The sequence below is a fragment of the Parambassis ranga genome, chromosome 18 (genome assembly GCF_900634625.1).
Source record: "Parambassis ranga chromosome 18, fParRan2.1, whole genome shotgun sequence".
NCBI classification, from domain to species: Eukaryota; Metazoa; Chordata; class Actinopteri; family Ambassidae; genus Parambassis; species Parambassis ranga.
The window spans coordinates 11,040,697-11,057,600 of record NC_041038.1 but is presented as its reverse complement, the minus strand read 5'-3'; the positions used below and the strand labels follow the sequence as shown (position 1 = coordinate 11,057,600).

The following is a 16,904-nucleotide window of genomic DNA, read 5'->3' as shown; positions in this document are numbered from 1 at the left end:
ATGAAGAAAACATACGTTTGTTTTGTAACTTTTTTGTCCTGCGATGTTTTCTCTTTTCCCACGGTTCGTGCTTGGGCGTGCAGCACCGGATGAAGAATGCCTCTGCATAATACATTTTTGTTTACTATAGCTGCGATGCTAGCTAACTAGATAAGCTATGCTAAGTTTTTTGCGACAAAACTTAATCCAATAAGTACATTTAGGATTCATTTGCGATAAGATCGCGTGTTAAGTGTTTTAGGGGAGCGTCAATTGAGGCCGAGGTACGTATTTAACAGCAGCCTTCGGGGAAAACGACCAAACAAGTAAACTTGTATCTGCAGTCCAATATTGGACGCGGTTTGTTTACATAAACTGCACCAATATCTATAGCTCCTTTTAACTGTAGAGCAAAGCACATTGATTGCATGGGTTATATTATGGTGTAATCTTTATATCGTTACGTGGTTATTTTCTTCGTTGCAGATGATTGAGGTGGTGGCCTCCATGGCCCGAGGCCCAGTGTTTCTTGCTGGGGAGCTCATGGAGTGTCTTATAACGTTCACCAACCCGATGTCTCATTTGTCCACTTCTGCCAGCAGGTTGGATTTTCACCTCCATTTCTTCAGAGACTTATATATATATATATATATATATATATATATAATATGTCTCTCATATAATTGTATAAATGACTTATCTTTGAATGTGTTAAGATGAAGACGTTTGCATTAAGCTATTGCTAAATTAATATATTTTTAGCTTATTAGCTAGCTAGCTTAGTTTAATCTGGTACTTTGTAACAGTCAGACAGTTAAATGAATCACACTGTTTTCTGACTGTGTTTCAGTGAGATGCTGGCCTGGGCCAGCGCCCAGATCCACTGTCAGTTCCATGCCAGTGAGAATAGAGTAGATCTGCCGGCTCAGGGAAACAAACAAGATGTCCAGGCTGAGAGCGAAACTGTGCTTATTCCAAGCAGAGGTGAGTATAAGTTAGCTGCAACAAAACTTCCACCAGCTTTGTTTTTAATGCTTAATGTTCAAATCGCCTCCGTCTCCTTCTTTATTTCACAGGAGAACGGGGGCAGTGTGTGCTGGACACACCACCCAAGATATTATTCTGTGACCTGCGTCTGGACCCTGGCGAGAGTAAAACTTGTGCGTGTGAATACACGTGTAGAAACAAAAAAAAACATGTCTCTGTATGTGACTCTGTCTTAACTGTATAGGTGCTCTTTCACAGACTCATACAGCGAGGTTGTACCCAGTGACGGACCTCCTAGTTTCCGTGGTCAGGCAGTGAAGTACGTCTACAAATTGACCATTGGCTGCCAGAGGGTTAACTCTCCCATCAAACTGCTCAGAGTACCTTTCAGGGTGCTGGTTCTTCAGGGTGAGGCCATCAGTTTGTGACTCAAGACTGATACTACTGCATTTTACTTCTTGATTTACTCACACTTTAAAACCACAGGAGTTGTGAAATATTCACTTCTGCTTCAAAGCCAAACTACAACAAGACTCATGTTAAAATTCACTGTTCATGTCCAAATGTAGGCATGCCAGAGCCTCCATTCCCTCAGGACGAGGAGGTTTCTCCCTCCAACCCATTCCTGGAGGAAGAGGAAGCAAGCCGCAGGGATGCTCGCCCTTTGGAGAGAGCACTGGACATGCTGATGGTCACCACATCAAGACGCTGCCCACGTGAGAAGAGTTCTTTTCTCTACATGATCTCAATAAAAGCATATATATTTTCTTTCTCTTAATTGAATGTTCACATTTATTTTTCCTTCTGCTTTGTCAAGACATGTTCAACATCACAAACATGCGTGGAAAAGTGGCAAAGTTCTGCATCTTCAAGACTGTTTACAGACTTGGGGAGGACATCATTGGCACGTTCAACTTCTCAGAGGGAGACATTCCTTGCTTGCAGGTGTGTTAAGTTTTTCTTAATCTATGAAACAGTCACTGTGGAAATTTTCTGTAACACTGTGTGTTTGTGTTTTCCAGTATTCAGTGAGCCTACAGAGCGAGGAGGAGATTCAGCAGCAGTATCAGCGACGGCCAGGACAGGCCATCAGCGTGACCGGGCACGGACGACACATGGAGTCCTGCCTTCACACCGCCTCTAGTCACTTCTCTCTACCCATCCCACTCAACGTCACGCCAGGTTTCAGCACAGACATAGGTCAGTTATCAGAAGGCTGGAATGAGTTTGTAACTTAAAAGATTAACATTTAACACTAAACTTCAAACTCTATTTTGTTCCCCCCCCCCCCCAAGTGACCCTGAGGTGGCGACTGCACTTTGAATTTGTCACAGCCCGGGAGCCTATGGAGCCTCCCACTGTTCTGCAGAACCAATCAGAGGTCACAGTGTGGGCCGGGGCGGAGCACGTTGACGTGGACACCTTCAGTTGGAATCTGCCAATCAAAGTCTTGCCCACAAACCCAGCTTTGGCGTCCTATGTGTCCCAGTTTACAGGGACCAACAGCATTAATATTTGACTGTGCGTGTGTGAGGTTGGGGAATGAACTGTTGGCAAATATCTTTGCACGGTCCTGTGTGTAAAAGAAGGTTGTTTTTTTCCTTTGCAGATGAGAAATGTTTGCACAGAGGTGCATGTTTCAGGAATAAAGAAGCTATTCTAAAGTTTATGCAGAGCCAGTGGACACGATATGTAAAGTATGCAACCTACTGTATGTTTTGCCTTTTTGTCGTGCATTCTAAATCTGATTGAACATCTTTTTTTTTTGGGAAGATTACACTGCTGTGGTTCTGCTGCGTTTTATGTATTTATTTCATTTCATATTCATTTTATTCTTACTCGTTCTTTCTCATTTTATGAAATCACTGTTTGCTGTTATATGAGCTATTTTTTCAGTGTAACTGCTTTTTCCTCCAGCTTGAGCAAAAAGCTGTACAGACATGTAAGAACCACAAAAATAAATTAAAAGTGGCTGAAATTTTAAATGTTTAGTTTTATTTTTTGGTATGTTTTATATAGTGGTTAAATGGGGTTACAGCAAGGAACAGGTCTAACAAAAATATATATTATTGTACATGTATAATTGATCATATTTACAGGAAGTTATATTGACTGTTCAAGAAGGAAGCATTTAAAGAGAGAAACTTGTATTTAAAAGCATTTGTAGTATATGCATCATATCAGCCATTAGCGGAGAAACTGGCGTTTAATACTGCAGATTAACTGTCACAGGTAAATGTCACATTCTTACACAACCCAGTCTATTACATGGTGCTCTTTAACATGTGGTCAGTATGTGTATAAAAAAGCTTCTGATACGTAGCTGTTTCACAGGCTCTAGCCCTCCAGCTGTTGCTGCAGCTGAAGTGATCCGTGGCTCGGGTCCTTGTTCAGTTCATCAGGGTAGCAGGGCAGACGGGGGTCAGTTGCCTGGACCAGAGACACTTGACAGGTCACCGGCTCCACCCGCACCTTACACCACGCTGGGAAGTCCACCGGCCGATGTACCCTGTACGGGGACAGGAGTGGAGTGGAGGTAAAGCAGTTCCATTCATACTTTGCCACTTCTTTGTATTATTGACTGTAAACTCCAGTTGCTGGTGCTGGTAGAACAAAGTCATACAGTCCACAGGTTGCTAAATGTGATCTAGATTTTCCTTTATGGTGAACTATGTATTCTAATACAAAGTAAAACTTTTTTAACACTATAACTTTTGCATTTTTTACTCAAGCATCTGGAGAATTCGTCCATATGGACGCCAAACCATAGCGGCTGTTTGTGTACTCACGTCTCGCAGCAGCCGACGCCGACTGGGTGCAGACAGGTGCACTGCATGCAGGCATTGTCCATCCAGGTTTCACCAAGAGAGTAGTGCCTCCCCTCGAACACACACAGCGCTGCACATCCAAGAACAATTAACACAGAAGGAAAAAGGTTTAGATGGTGAAAGACATTAAAAGAAGGAAACCTCACCTCTGGAGTCAAAGTGGCACTCCATGGGAGCAGCGGAGCTACAACCACTGTTCCACAGAAGAAGAGCTGCGAGCACTAAGTTAACCCTGGTCAGCTCCATCTTCATCTGCTTGTGGTTCCTCTTCTCCTTCTGTTCCCTCATTTATACATCTTGAGGGTTTTAGACCATGGCGTGGAGGTGTGGCCCGCAGTCCTGGCTGTGGAAGGTGCTGGTGGTGCCATCCTTTGGGAATGTTAAGGAGGAGGAGGAGGAGGTGTTATGTGGAGAGAAGGGAAGCTTGTATCTTGGCACAGTTTTGGCACTCTTGAGATCACCTCGCTGCGCTTCAGTGGGCATGAATCCCTGAAGTGATAGAAACAATGACACATCCATGTGGTGACTAACAGAGGGGAAGGGAAGGAGGTGAGTTGTAGGGCAATAAAAGGAGGGAGGTGGAGAGATGGATGGAATTATCAAATATGATTCATCCTCATTCAGCCTCTATTTTTGGGTTTGTATAGGGCAGCTCCCAGCTGTATAGAAACTCCACATGTAAAACACATGTCTACAATCATGTATATACAAATAACACCACGAGTGATGATCTACTGCTGGGTGCTCTCAGCCTTAGCAGCTGCATTGAAAAGGCTATAATGCATGTTGATGCACGTTGATATAACTGTGATGGAACATTTTTTTAACTTGCCACTATGGCTGAAAACGTCAGGAAAATCCACTTAGAATATATTACTTCATTTTTAACTATACCTTATTTTATCACACAAGTGGCCTACTAGACTAATTAGGATTTTAAGTATTTATGTTTGATATCAACATCAGGATTGGCCTTTAAGTCTCTCCGTTAGGACCTAGTTTAACGTACATTTTTGCAGACGTTTGGTCTCTCTTTGCATAAAAGGTGAAACGTCTAATCTGTCCTCTCCATGACTTTGCAGAGTGCTATTAGTCCATGTGGTAACAGAACATTAACTCATCTTTTTCCACTTGTTTGTTATCTGCCGGCAGAGATCAAGATCATAGGAAAACTCCTCTCACAGGAGGCCCCGGAGCCTCATAACATGGTGTTTTCTGTGTATTTTCTGTGGTACCTCCACAGTAGTTGGATAGTGCTGATAGCTTTCCCAAAAGTGTGTCTTTTTATGCGGTGCTGCTGACCTCCTCAGAGCCTATGGGGCCCATACAGCCCCACTGACAGAGAGGTTACACCCTGATTTGTTGTTGTCGTCAGTGTCGATGAGAAGGGAGGACCTCATCAAAACAAAAGACCAGGATTTTCCTGTTACACGCCTGCAGCTCTTCATGGACTTGCACTTAATTGGTGATGAGTGTATTTTAATTGGGGAGGATTTAATGTCTGTAAGTTCACAAGGCTGTTATCATGATGTTGTCATTTTGGCATCTTTGATTTTTGGTTCGTGGGCTGTTTCGATTGATGACTAGAAATCATAAGTGGTAATTCATGTCCACCATAACTGCATAAACCTAATTTTTACATCACATTTATATTACCAGATTATTATGGTAGATTAAAAGTGATAAATAAAAAAGTGATGGTTTGCCAGAATCTCTTGGAGGCCAACCGATAATGAGCTTCTTCAGCTTGATGGCATCCCTGACTTCCGGTGTCCACCACCAGGTTCTGGGATTGCTGGTGCCAGGTGCACATTGGACAACCTTGTGCTTAACATTGTGTTTGTTATGGACAGACTGTGGCTAGCACAGAAGTCCAATAACAAAACACCACTCGAATTCAGATCGGGGAGGTGGTTCCATCCAGTCACGCCTCTCCAGGTATTACCGTCATTGCCCATGTGAGCATTGAAGTCCCCCAGCAAGATGACAGAGTCCCCAGTCAGAGCATGTTCCAGTACCCACTCTGAGAAAGTCTGCAGGTACTCTGCACTGCTGTTCAGCCCATGAGCTGAAACCACAGTGAGAGACCTCTCCCCAACCCGAAGACACAGGGAGGCGACCCCCTTTACATACTGGGGAAAACTCCAGCACATGGCAGCTGAGCTGGGGAGCTATGAGCAAGCCCACACCAGCCCGCCGCCTCTCACTGTGGGCAACTCCAGAATAGAAGAGAGTCTAACTTCTGTCAAGGAGTTGGGTTCCAGAGACCAAACTGTGTGTGATGGCAAGCCCAACTACCTCTACTCAGTACCGCTCTGCCACGAGGCCTGGCTCCAGAACGGGGCTCCCCACCTCCACTGCTCCCGGCGACATAATGAACCTTGTTTTTAAATTATCTATAAGGGGTTTTTGAACCGCTCTTTGTCTGACATTTCACCTGGACCTGTTGCCTAAACATTAAACTTTCGATTTTTTTTGTTTTAGTTTTTTGTTTTTTTAATATATATATTATTTTTTTCAGTGTTTTTTTTTTTAAGATTTTTTTTGTGTGTGAAGATTAGGGCTACTTAAGGTTGAGCTAAATCTGAGACTTTTTTCCTCCCAAAAAAACAAACAGATCAATGCAAATGTGAGATTTGTAGTGCATTTTCTGTTGTTTTGATATTCAGTTTAATTCTGTACTGCCGCTTTAAGTAGAATGACGGACGATCCGCCTATTTCCTGTTTCCTTCTTTTCCGCTACAGACTCGATCAATCAACCCACGAACTAACGATAGTCTGCGCAACCGTCTCGTCTTCGCCGTATCCCAAAGCGATTACTTAAGTCTTCCTGTAGATTTCGGTTACTTCTATGTTGTTGTGTAGCTATCAAAACCACCAAATCATGCCCGGTGAGACAGCTTTTCAAATAATGTCTTCACCGTGAATCCAGGCGCTCAGAATCATCTTTTTCCACACGTATGTTGAGACTGAGCGTCTTTGGTGTGTGTCCGCGGTGTTAGCCGGCCTCTGTGCACTGTTATTGTTGCCAACCCGAGGCCTTGTCGCAAAGTCTCACAGGACCGTCCGGGATTTCATGTTGAAGTCGTCCGGGTTTTATTGTCGAATTTAGAGTTTCCCCCGTCGGAAGATGGACACCGATAAATTTAACTATGTTTACAGCTGTGACTTGGACATCAACGTTCAACTTAAGATGTAAGTTTTTGGACTTGACGTTTCGAATCGTGTTTTGGGGTTTTAGCGGTGAGAGGAATGTGTCTTGTGACTTGACAGGATGCTTGTTGTGTAGCTTTGTGTTTATTTAGTCAGATGCATTTTCTCTGTCAATGTTTAGTATGATTTTAAACAATTCAGAGCATCTGCAGCAGCAATGATTTGTCACATTTTGACTGTAGATATCATGAAGTATTAAATATTTCCCAGATAATTGGTTTCTACTGGACATAAAGTATCCCAAAGATTGATTGCTTTCCTTCTGTGTTTTCTTTAAATTGCAGGTTGCAGGTGTAATTTTTATGCCACATGTAGTTCTTTAGGCTTTTACAGGAAATTAAGAGATGTGTTTACAATCCAAATATGCCCTGGTTGTATTCAAAGACTAATCCACAGCTGAAAAATAAGCAGCTCAGTTGATTCACAAATGAATTGTTCAAATGTATTAATCAGGTATATCAGGATTTAGGTTGTACAGTTCCGCCTACTGATTAGTAATGTTTCTAAGATCTTTGGTGCTGAGTCATTTTATACAGTACTGTGTTTAAATTTGAGTTAGAATCAAGTATTAAACACTCATTTTGTTTTCAGTATTAGTATAAATTGGTAGCACATGCTAATGACTTGGAATGTGGGAGCACAATGTGTCCTTTATTTTAAGTCATGCACGCAGCTCATGAGTCCAATCATTGCATTAAAATTCTGTAATTAATTAAGTAGCTGTGCAGGATTTCTGATCATATGACTGCTCCACTGAAACCCATGTTGTATGAGTCACAGCAAAACATCAATCTATTCAATCTATTGTTATATTTTGTGTTCAGAAGTAGATCCTGACATGTATCTTGTTTTTGACTCATGTTAGGTGTGAGTGATGGCCGTGTTTCTCTGCTCTCCTCTTTCAGAGGCAGTTTAGAAGGAAAACGGGAGCAGAAGAGCTACAAAGCGCTGCTCGAGGACCCGATGCTGCGTTTCTCTGGCCTCTACCAGGAGAACTGCTCAGACCTCTACGTCACCTGTCAGGTGTTTGCTGAAGGCAAACCTCTTGCCCTGCCTGTTCGCACCTCGTACAAAGCCTTCAGCACACGTTGGAAGTAAGAACTGTGCGGTCTGTTCCCAATAATTGTTCAGTGAAGGGACATTCAGTTGATCGGATGTTTGTCTCCCTCTGTGTGCCTGTGCAGCTGGAATGAGTGGCTGCGGCTTCCAGTCAAGTACCCCGACCTTCCTCAAAGTGCCCAGGTCGCTCTCACAGTGTGGGACATCTATGGACCCGGCAGAGCCGTCCCTGTTGGTGGGACCACTGTCACCCTGTTTGGCAAATATGGGTAGGTGAACCCCTGTCCTATTAGTGTTTTAAAAAAAAATCTGTTTTTCTATCAGGTTGCAAAATCAGTTATGGCTTCCTTCCTGTCCTGTTCTAGCATGTTCCGACAAGGTATGCATGACCTGAAGGTTTGGCCGGGTGTAGAGGGTGATGGAGGGGAGCCCACAACCACGCCAGGACGCACCAGCAGCAGCCTGACAGAAGACCAGATGGGCAGACTTGCCAAGGTACAATGCTGTATATTTGTTTGTGAACAGGGAGAGAGAGAACAGAGGCAAGGATAGGACTGTGTGTGTGTGTGTGTGGCTAAAAGAATGAGTTGGATGAAAGACGAACCTTGTATGAGCGTTGGAGTCTAAACCACCGTCTGTTCCAGGGCCCTGACCTGGAGGTACTCAGTGATGTGAGTACAAGTGGAGAAGTTAGTGTTGGCAATGCAGAATGTGTGTGTGCGTGTGTGTGTGTGTGTGTGTACAAAGCCTTGGCCAAAATGTATTCAGGAGAGCTCAGACTGGGGCAGAGACATTCGCTCTGTTCACAGTGTTCCATGGATCTATATATAGTGACTTTGCAAATACATTTTGACTCAGGTTTTAATGTGAACACTTGTGTGTCTAGGTGTATGGCTGCGTTCTCGAAAGCATCACACACACATTGTTTTTTTTTATGTTTTCTGCTGTTGCCATACGTCAGAGTGTTTCTGTGTGTCTGTGCATGAACTTCATGTTCTGTGAAAAAAAATGATTTAGGGATATCTAAAGGGAGCGTGTCAGGGAGTACAATATTATTTTAATATATTCCGAGTAGATTGGCCTGTTTTTAACATTTTTAACACTATTGTTTTGGTTCGTTTGTACATTCAAGTTGAAGTTCCCATGAAACGGATACAATTTGATCATTTCTGCTCACATTTGGAGTCAGCCTCAAGTGGTCATTTGGGGAACTGCAGTTTGTGGGGTTTTTTTTGTCATAGTTTCCCATCCATTAAGGTTTTAGTTTGGTTAGTTAGGGGGGGCACAGAGACTAGTTTCATGGGGACTTTTATCCAAAACAAGGTTGTGTGCAGTTCATTTCTTTCAGACAGCACTTACTAATTCTAACCACCTGAGCTGTGTGGCTAAGTTTGTGCTTCCATTCCTGACACTAACTGATGAGCGAGCTGGCTGCTGAGTGTGTGACTGGAGATGCAGGATTGGCTGCTGGGCCTGACTTTGTGCATGATCGGTCCGGCTGTGGTCGCACACCAGCTACCAACAACAGAACCTGAGCTTCTGTAATTATTTAAAATATTTTTGGTAAACAGTTGTCATCATGCCTCTACTTTCTTTCCTTCTTCCCTTCTTTCTCCCTCCAGCTGACAAAAGCTCATCGACAGGGTCACATGGTGAAGGTGGACTGGCTGGACCGGCTGACCTTCAGAGAGATTGAGATGATCAATGAGGTGAGGTGGTTTAGCTGGAATCTGAAGACAAAAAAGCAGATCAGCATCATCATATGAGGAATTACTGTCATTAAAAACCTGTGTGTGTTTCTGCAGAGTGAGAAACGTAGCTCAAACTTCATGTACCTCATGGTGGAGTTTCCTCGCATCAAAACAAATGACAAGGAGTACAGTATTGTCTATTATGAAAAGGTATTTTCATTATTATAGCATCTAACTACAGCAGTCGGCGCATTGCAGAGCTGACTGTATCATCTGGTGTGTTGTTCTTTCAGGATGGAGATGACGCATCGCCTAATCTTACCAGCTGTGACATCGTCAAAGTCCCTGACCCGCAGATGGGGATGGTGAGAGGACACACAGCTCTGATGAAGATTGAACATCATACTTGTTAACTCACAGTGTACTTTGACCTTTTCCTCACAGGAGAACCTGGTGGAGAGCAAGCATCACAAACTGGCTCGTAGCCTCCGCAGCGGGCCGTCCGATCACGACCTGAAGCCCAACGCTGCCACACGTGACCAGCTCAATGTAAACACAATATTGTATCTGTCTGCTGTGGACCAAAGACTGTTACACTGACGTTGGTGTGCACCCACAGATCATCGTGAGCTACCCTCCAACCAAGCAGCTGAGCTCTGAGGAACAGGACCTGGTGTGGAAGTTCAGATACTACCTCACCACACAGGAAAAGGTGGGTGTGTTGGTACCTTTTTTTTTTTTCATCTGCTAACCTGCATCTCTGTGTGTCACTTCCCTCACAGTTATTCTCCCTCTTCCGTTCAGGCCCTGACAAAGTTCCTTAAGTGTGTGAACTGGGATCTGCCTCAGGAGGCCAAGCAGGCTCTGGAGCTGCTGGGAAAGTGGAAGCCAATGGATGTGGAGGACTCCCTGGAGCTGCTATCCTCCCATTTCACCAACCCCACAGTGAGGCGCTACGCTGTGGCACGCCTGCAGCAGGCTGACGACGAGGTACAGTGTGTGGGTTACATGTTGACCTATTAATCCTAACCCAAAAAAACAACTCCTCCCTTCCGTTGAATTCCTCTAGAAGTATTCATCAACACGGTGCTTCACATGTCAAATTAAACTGCACAACCTGACCTCTTTGAACATACCAGCTGCTGGCTGCTATGTGACTAATGTTGAAGAGAAATCTTTACACACAGTGACAAGATCAGAACCAGAACTATTTAATGACATCTGTCACATATTTGTACACTTTATTAAGCAACCTAAGCAAACTTAACAAGCAAAGTTCTCTCACCATCACGATCTCCTCTCTGCAGGACCTGCTGATGTACCTTCTCCAGCTTGTTCAGGCACTCAAGTACGAGAACTTCAGTGATATCCAGGGAGGCCTGGAGCCAGGCAGCAAGAGAGACAGCCAGGGACTTTCAGATGACTCCACACTGGACAGGTCAGTGCTTGGATGTAAAGCTACTCTGTGGTTCATAAATGACTCACTAACAGCACTGCGAGGGGGGGCACAAGAGGTGCTCTTCTGGCATTTTAATAACTGTAGGTCTTACTTAACCCAAAATGTTTGCTGGCTGGGAGAGTTTTTGCTGATTTTGCAGGATTTGATTATTTCTCTTTCAGAGCTCATTGGACTGTTATGATTTTACTGGCAGATCTGCAGCTGTGGCCTGAATCTCAGGCTGCTGGCTAGATGCAGACAGCTGCATCTCTGCAACCATGTTGACCCACATGTAGAATGACATACACGAAAATCAAATGACTGAACACAACACCTAATCAGCGTTGGTCTTCAAAACGATGCATTCTTTGTTCATTTTGTATCACTTTATATTTCAATTGAATGCTTTTTTTTTCTAGTTCACAGATTCTTTCTGGCACATCTGGACCACCCTCTGCATCACAGAAAGGCAAGGAAGCAGCCGACAGCGAGAACTTAGAGGTAAGAAAAAGTCACGGAAAGTAAAATAGAACTAAAAATAAAGTAAACGCGTGAGCATCAGCTCTTTGATGCACATTTTTATGTCTCTTGTAGCAAGATCTGTGCACGTTCCTCATCTCGCGCGCTTGCAAGAACTCTACGCTTGCCAACTACCTGTACTGGTGAGTGCAGCTTGTAGTGTTTATCTGTCTGAAATGCAAAGCAGCTTAGTGTGTGACAGATAAGATGCATTTGTGTGTGTGTGTGTGTGTAAAATCTGTGTTTCCTCCTCAGGTATGTGATTGTGGAGTGTGAGGATCAGGACACGCAGCAGAGAGATCCAAAGACCCATGAGATGTACCTGAACGTCATGAGGAGGTTCAGCCAGGCTTTACTCAAGGTCGGGACGAAAATATTAGACGCTGACGTTTGGCTGTGATTGATACGTTTGTGACCTTAGAGTGTTCATGGATGCACTGTAGGTAGAGGTTGGCGATAACGTTTCACGCTTTGTCTTTCTTCCAGGGTGATAAGAGTGTGAGGGTGATGCGGTCGTCGTTGGCCGCCCAGCAAACATTTGTAGACAGACTGGTGCAGCTGATGAAAGCTGTGCAAAGAGAGAGTGGAAATCGCAAGAAGAAGGTAACACTGGCTTCCCTCTGGGACGTTTTAGCCTCACTCATCTTGCTGCATTGTACTTACATCTGCGTCTTTCTATTTATTTCTGCAGACGGAGCGGCTGCAGGCTCTGCTGGCTGACAACGAGAAGGTGAACCTGTCAGAGATCGAACCTATTCCTCTTCCTCTGGAGCCTCTGATCAGAATCAGAGGGATTGTCCCGGAGACGGCGACTCTTTTTAAGGTACACACAGACTTCTCGTGTTTCGTGTGTAACAGCACTGAGAGATTTGAAAAGTAACAGGCCATTATTCCAGGATCAGAGCAACACGGCAGCCTGTTACAGACATGAGCTTTCCTGATAAGAGTGTCCTCCTTATGTAATTGACCAGCAGTAGCCTGCACCTTCATTTGCCGAACAACATTAATCAAAGCAAGCAGCACCGCTGAGGCTAGTTAGCAGGCTAAAGAGCTAATGTGATTGTTTCAGAGTGCTCTGATGCCGGCCAAGCTGATCTTCAAGGCAGAGGATGGAGCCATGTACCCCGTGATCTTCAAACACGGAGACGACCTGAGACAAGACCAGCTCATCCTGCAGATCATCTCACTCATGGACAAAGTAAGAGCTGTTTGTTTTGAGATGTTCGAGTTATCCGAGACATCCTCGTCAGAAAAGTCGCTTTCCCGTCTCGTACACTCTTCAATAACTTCTTCAACAGTGTATTTCTCTCTGGTCGCTGGAAATACCACTGGAATGGAGATATACGCTCACTCTCACTGTTACGCATTTACGCACGGACAGCCGGCATCCACTGTTTATGTTTACGCTTAGGCCTGTAGCCCACCCCCCTTCCACAACCCCTTCATGTGGGACATCCCCATGACGGAAAGTTTATTGGCTACACGTCCATTACGTCAGATTCAGCGTCAAATATAATGGGCTGAAAATACAAGCGTACGAGTAGAGGGAGGTGCTTCGCTCGATATAGTCACTCATTGGATACTTTTGGCTGTGGACAGGCCCTCGATCCTTTTATATGGTCAAACGAGCTGTCAATCAATAGCTCACGGAAGTGGCTTTCCAACGAGGTATAGGTTGTCAACAAAGAGCACAAAATGGCTGCGCCCGGACGGAGATATTGCAGTGAAACATGAACCGTCCCGTCTTCGGTCTGCCTACCCCCGTGTGTATAGAAAAGGTTAATTAAAAAAACATAACTAAGAAACATGACAACACCACTGCAACTAATTTAAGATTGAAAGTAGATCTACAGTAGTAATACAAACAATAAAAGCCACTTCAATCATGCACAGAATTACATGCAAACAAGTGGAGGGGATGAGCACTCTAGCTTTAAAAACTTAGGTGCACAATCTTTGGACCACATAATCTGCCCTTTAACACATTTAATGACACGACTCTTTTTTTTGTTTTTTGGAAAACAGCTTTTAAGAAAAGAGAATTTGGACCTGAAGTTGACGCCATACAAAGTTCTGGCCACCAGCACCAAGCATGGTAAGTAGTACCGATTATTCTGTTTGGGTGAAAATATCTATATAACATAGTATTATACAATGATTGTAGAAAAGTTTTTGTACTTTTAAGAGTCCCTTAAATATTGTTGCTGCAGGTTTTATGCAGTTTGTTCAGTCTGTTCCAGTCGCTGAAGTCCTGGCTACTGAAGGAAACATCCAGGTGAGGCATAGGAGGAGGAGGAGGAGTGTGATCAGGTGTGTTCAAGTGTGTGTGATCAGGATTTACATGTGTGTGTGTGTGTTTTTTTAAGAGTTTCTTCAGGAAACATGCACCAAGTGAAAAAGGTCCCTATGGCATCAGCTCAGAGGTGATGGACACCTATGTCAAGAGCTGCGGTGAGAGCTCTATTATCAGATCAGAGCTCATTCTGTTGGCTCAAACTCATGACCTGACTCTTAATTCATGCCCCACAGCTGGTTACTGTGTCATCACATACATCCTGGGAGTTGGAGACAGACACCTGGACAACCTGCTGCTGACAAAGACTGGTGAGGCCGACACAGAGATGATGGTTAACATCCTGATTTCTAGGCTTTCAAGTTTTTCTTCACAACTATCACCCTCTCTTTATTCAGGGAAGCTCTTCCACATCGACTTCGGCTACATTCTGGGCCGGGACCCCAAGCCGCTGCCTCCACCCATGAAGCTGAGTAAAGAGATGGTGGAGGGGATGGGAGGCATGCAAAGCGAGCAGTACCAGGAGTTCAGGAAGCAGTGCTACACCGCCTTCCTTCACCTCAGAAGGTACAGAGTCGCACTCATGTCTCTCTAAGGCTTAAACATCTGAGTCAGGAACAAATTGTCAAGTCTTAGTTATTTTACTATTTATGTTGACTTTCATTAACGTCCCAAGAGTGATGCCAACCGTGACAAAAACTATACCGTAACAGTATTAAGTATAATAAGTAACACACACAGCAAATCATGCTAACAAATAGCAACAATTCCCTCTAGAGTAAAACTTGGGTTTATAAGACACAAACCAACCAACCAGGAGCATTACTGCCATAAATACAAACACATATTTACATATACTCAGTCACTTTAGTCAAACATCCTCCTTCCTTCTTCCCTCTTTCTCTTCAGATACTCCAACCTGATCCTGAATCTGTTCTCTCTCATGGTGGACGCCAATATTCCTGACATCGCTCTGGAGCCTGATAAAACTGTTAAAAAGGTAAGTGTGCTGTTACCCGAACTGAAAATGAAGAAGCATCTGTGCCCTCTGTTAAAAATCCAGACAAATCTGAGACTATAATCAAATGGCTAAGAGGCTAAGAGAATTTGTTAGGACTTATATTGGCATTTCCTGAAGAATAAAAAATGTGACTCTTTGTGTCCAGGTGCAGGATAAGTTCAGATTGGACCTGTCAGATGAAGAGGCGGTTCACTACATGCAGAGTCTGATTGACGAGAGTGTGGGAGCTTTGTTTGCTGCTGTGGTTGAGCAGATACACAAATTTGCCCAGGTAAGTCCAGTCATGGAGTAGAGAAGTAAAGTAAAGGCAGTCAGGGCGCACAGAACTAATCTAGGAAAACTGTAATCTGGATTAAAGCTCAGTCATACCATAACACTTCTTCCTGTCTCTTCAGTACTGGCGCAGATGAACAGAACAGATACGCAATGGAGACCAGGCTGGACTGGATCAAACCTTTGCAGCAGTAACACACAACTCCGGCCAGACCGATGCAGATTTTGTGTGTGTGTGTGTGTGTGTGTGTGAGGATGAAGGAAAGAAACCCAGTGACACTGTTTAAAAAAAAAAAAAAGGCCAAGAATGCACTGCCAACCTTTACTGCAAGACGGCGACACGAAGACGCACACAGGTCTTTGTTTGCTTCTGTATATATATTCTGTATATTAATTATTGAATGAATAAACGGCCAAATAAAAGACTGTTGTTACTACTACACACACTTGTGTGTGTATTTCTAAAGGGGGTGTATATTTTTTTATCATGTCAGCCCAAAAAAAGTGCTGCTATGCAGTGTTTACGACACGCAACATGTTTCATTGCTGACCATCTGTGGACGGTCATACCGCCGACGCTGGGGGTAGAAACAAGCCGAACACCCGGAGAGGCGGTGAGTCACCGAGCCAGTGACTAAACATTTCCTGCCAGACACGAGAGAGACATGAAACACCAGCTGCGCTGTGTGATCAAAACGCACAATATCTGTTTCTTAAGAAGTGAAATAATTAACATATTCATGCACAACATGTATGAAATTCTTCATATTTGGTGCAACATTTCAGCTGCACTCAAAGATGAACTGACGGGAACTATGTTGTCAAATGTCACAGTGACCTTACATCCATCCTGTTCTTGTGAATGCGGCCAATATTTCTGGAAAATTCCTTCAAAATTAGGCTCAAACATCAACAAAGACGTGTTCTTACAGGGTTTTAGTGCCAAATTCAGAGTGTGAGAACAGGATTCAAAATCCTGTACATATATACATTTATAATGAGTAAGTTTTGGTTATAAAAAATGTAGTTAGATTGCAAATTATAAATAGATTTAATCCTAGCATCATCAATTTAAAATCACAGCATTGCACCATACATCAATGTCCGAAAAAAAGGATCTTCAGCTTAATTGATTTACACATCAATTCATGTCTCCACAATGTAAGCACTGTGCTTATTAATAAAAGCCATACCACAGACTCGAAGCTTTGGATAACCCCCCCAGGTCTCTGTGGACTCTGGAAAAGACGGAACAAACAATATTGGACAGCCAATCCCACAAACTCCCCAATGTTGCGGAAAGAATGCAGCACCAGCAAAACAGAAGGCAGAAAAAGCAAGAGGTCAAGATGTTCCTTGGTTTTTTATGCAGGAGGCAGAATGAGGTGTCGGTCACGGGTAAGAGGCAGCGGCGCTCTGACGGGGCAACTGTGAGTCAGAGACTCTTCAGAGCAGTGAAGGACAAAACACCCTCTGTTACGTCATTGTAGAGGGAGAGGTGAGCAGCGGTTTGGACTTGCCTCTTGGGCGGCACTGGACCTCAACACAACTGATCCAGTGGATGTGTACGTACACAGAGAAACAGCTCCTCCTGGACCTGCCA

General features: G+C 43.9%; 3 protein-coding genes across 5 annotated transcripts; 2 read left to right on the top strand and 1 right to left on the bottom strand.

The window, feature by feature from the left end:
• The first annotated feature begins 36 nt into the window (after nucleotides 1-36).
• Nucleotides 37-2,951, top strand: rgp1 (GP1 homolog, RAB6A GEF complex partner 1). Of its 2 annotated transcripts, XM_028429356.1 has the most exons (10): nucleotides 37-263; nucleotides 466-581; nucleotides 830-963; nucleotides 1,056-1,139; nucleotides 1,225-1,374; nucleotides 1,536-1,682; nucleotides 1,784-1,911; nucleotides 1,989-2,166; nucleotides 2,262-2,487; nucleotides 2,576-2,951. In XM_028429356.1, the coding sequence occupies exons 2-9, from the start codon at nucleotides 466-468 to the stop codon at nucleotides 2,483-2,485; spliced, it is 1,161 nt and encodes a 386-aa protein (XP_028285157.1). In that variant the 5' UTR covers nucleotides 37-263; the 3' UTR covers nucleotides 2,486-2,487; nucleotides 2,576-2,951. The 2 variants fall into 2 exon arrangements, with proteins under 2 accessions (XP_028285157.1, XP_028285156.1); XM_028429355.1 differs by having other exon boundaries at nucleotides 39-263; nucleotides 2,262-2,951.
• A 39-nt stretch (nucleotides 2,952-2,990) lies between these two features.
• Nucleotides 2,991-4,090, bottom strand: msmp1 (microseminoprotein, prostate associated 1). Its single transcript, XM_028429590.1, is given in 4 exon segments — nucleotides 2,991-3,475; nucleotides 3,756-3,864; nucleotides 3,941-4,054; nucleotides 4,057-4,090. Coding segments are annotated over 4 exon segments (429 nt in total). The 3' UTR covers nucleotides 2,991-3,303.
• Nucleotides 4,091-6,562: 2,472 nt separating this feature from the next.
• On the top strand, nucleotides 6,563-15,741 carry pik3c3 (phosphatidylinositol 3-kinase, catalytic subunit type 3). 2 transcript variants are annotated; one of them, XM_028429601.1, is made up of 26 exons: nucleotides 6,563-6,989; nucleotides 7,913-8,101; nucleotides 8,192-8,335; nucleotides 8,432-8,561; nucleotides 8,711-8,737; nucleotides 9,689-9,775; nucleotides 9,872-9,967; nucleotides 10,051-10,122; nucleotides 10,202-10,306; nucleotides 10,377-10,469; nucleotides 10,562-10,747; nucleotides 11,065-11,195; nucleotides 11,615-11,696; nucleotides 11,790-11,857; nucleotides 11,970-12,075; nucleotides 12,201-12,317; nucleotides 12,406-12,537; nucleotides 12,784-12,912; nucleotides 13,740-13,809; nucleotides 13,925-13,989; nucleotides 14,081-14,165; nucleotides 14,244-14,318; nucleotides 14,406-14,574; nucleotides 14,917-15,007; nucleotides 15,174-15,299; nucleotides 15,424-15,741. In XM_028429601.1, the coding sequence occupies exons 1-26, from the start codon at nucleotides 6,925-6,927 to the stop codon at nucleotides 15,436-15,438; spliced, it is 2,655 nt and encodes an 884-aa protein (XP_028285402.1). In that variant the 5' UTR covers nucleotides 6,563-6,924; the 3' UTR covers nucleotides 15,439-15,741. The 2 variants fall into 2 exon arrangements, with proteins under 2 accessions (XP_028285402.1, XP_028285403.1); XM_028429602.1 differs by lacking the exon at nucleotides 8,711-8,737.
• Nucleotides 15,742-16,904: the final 1,163 nt, after the last annotated feature.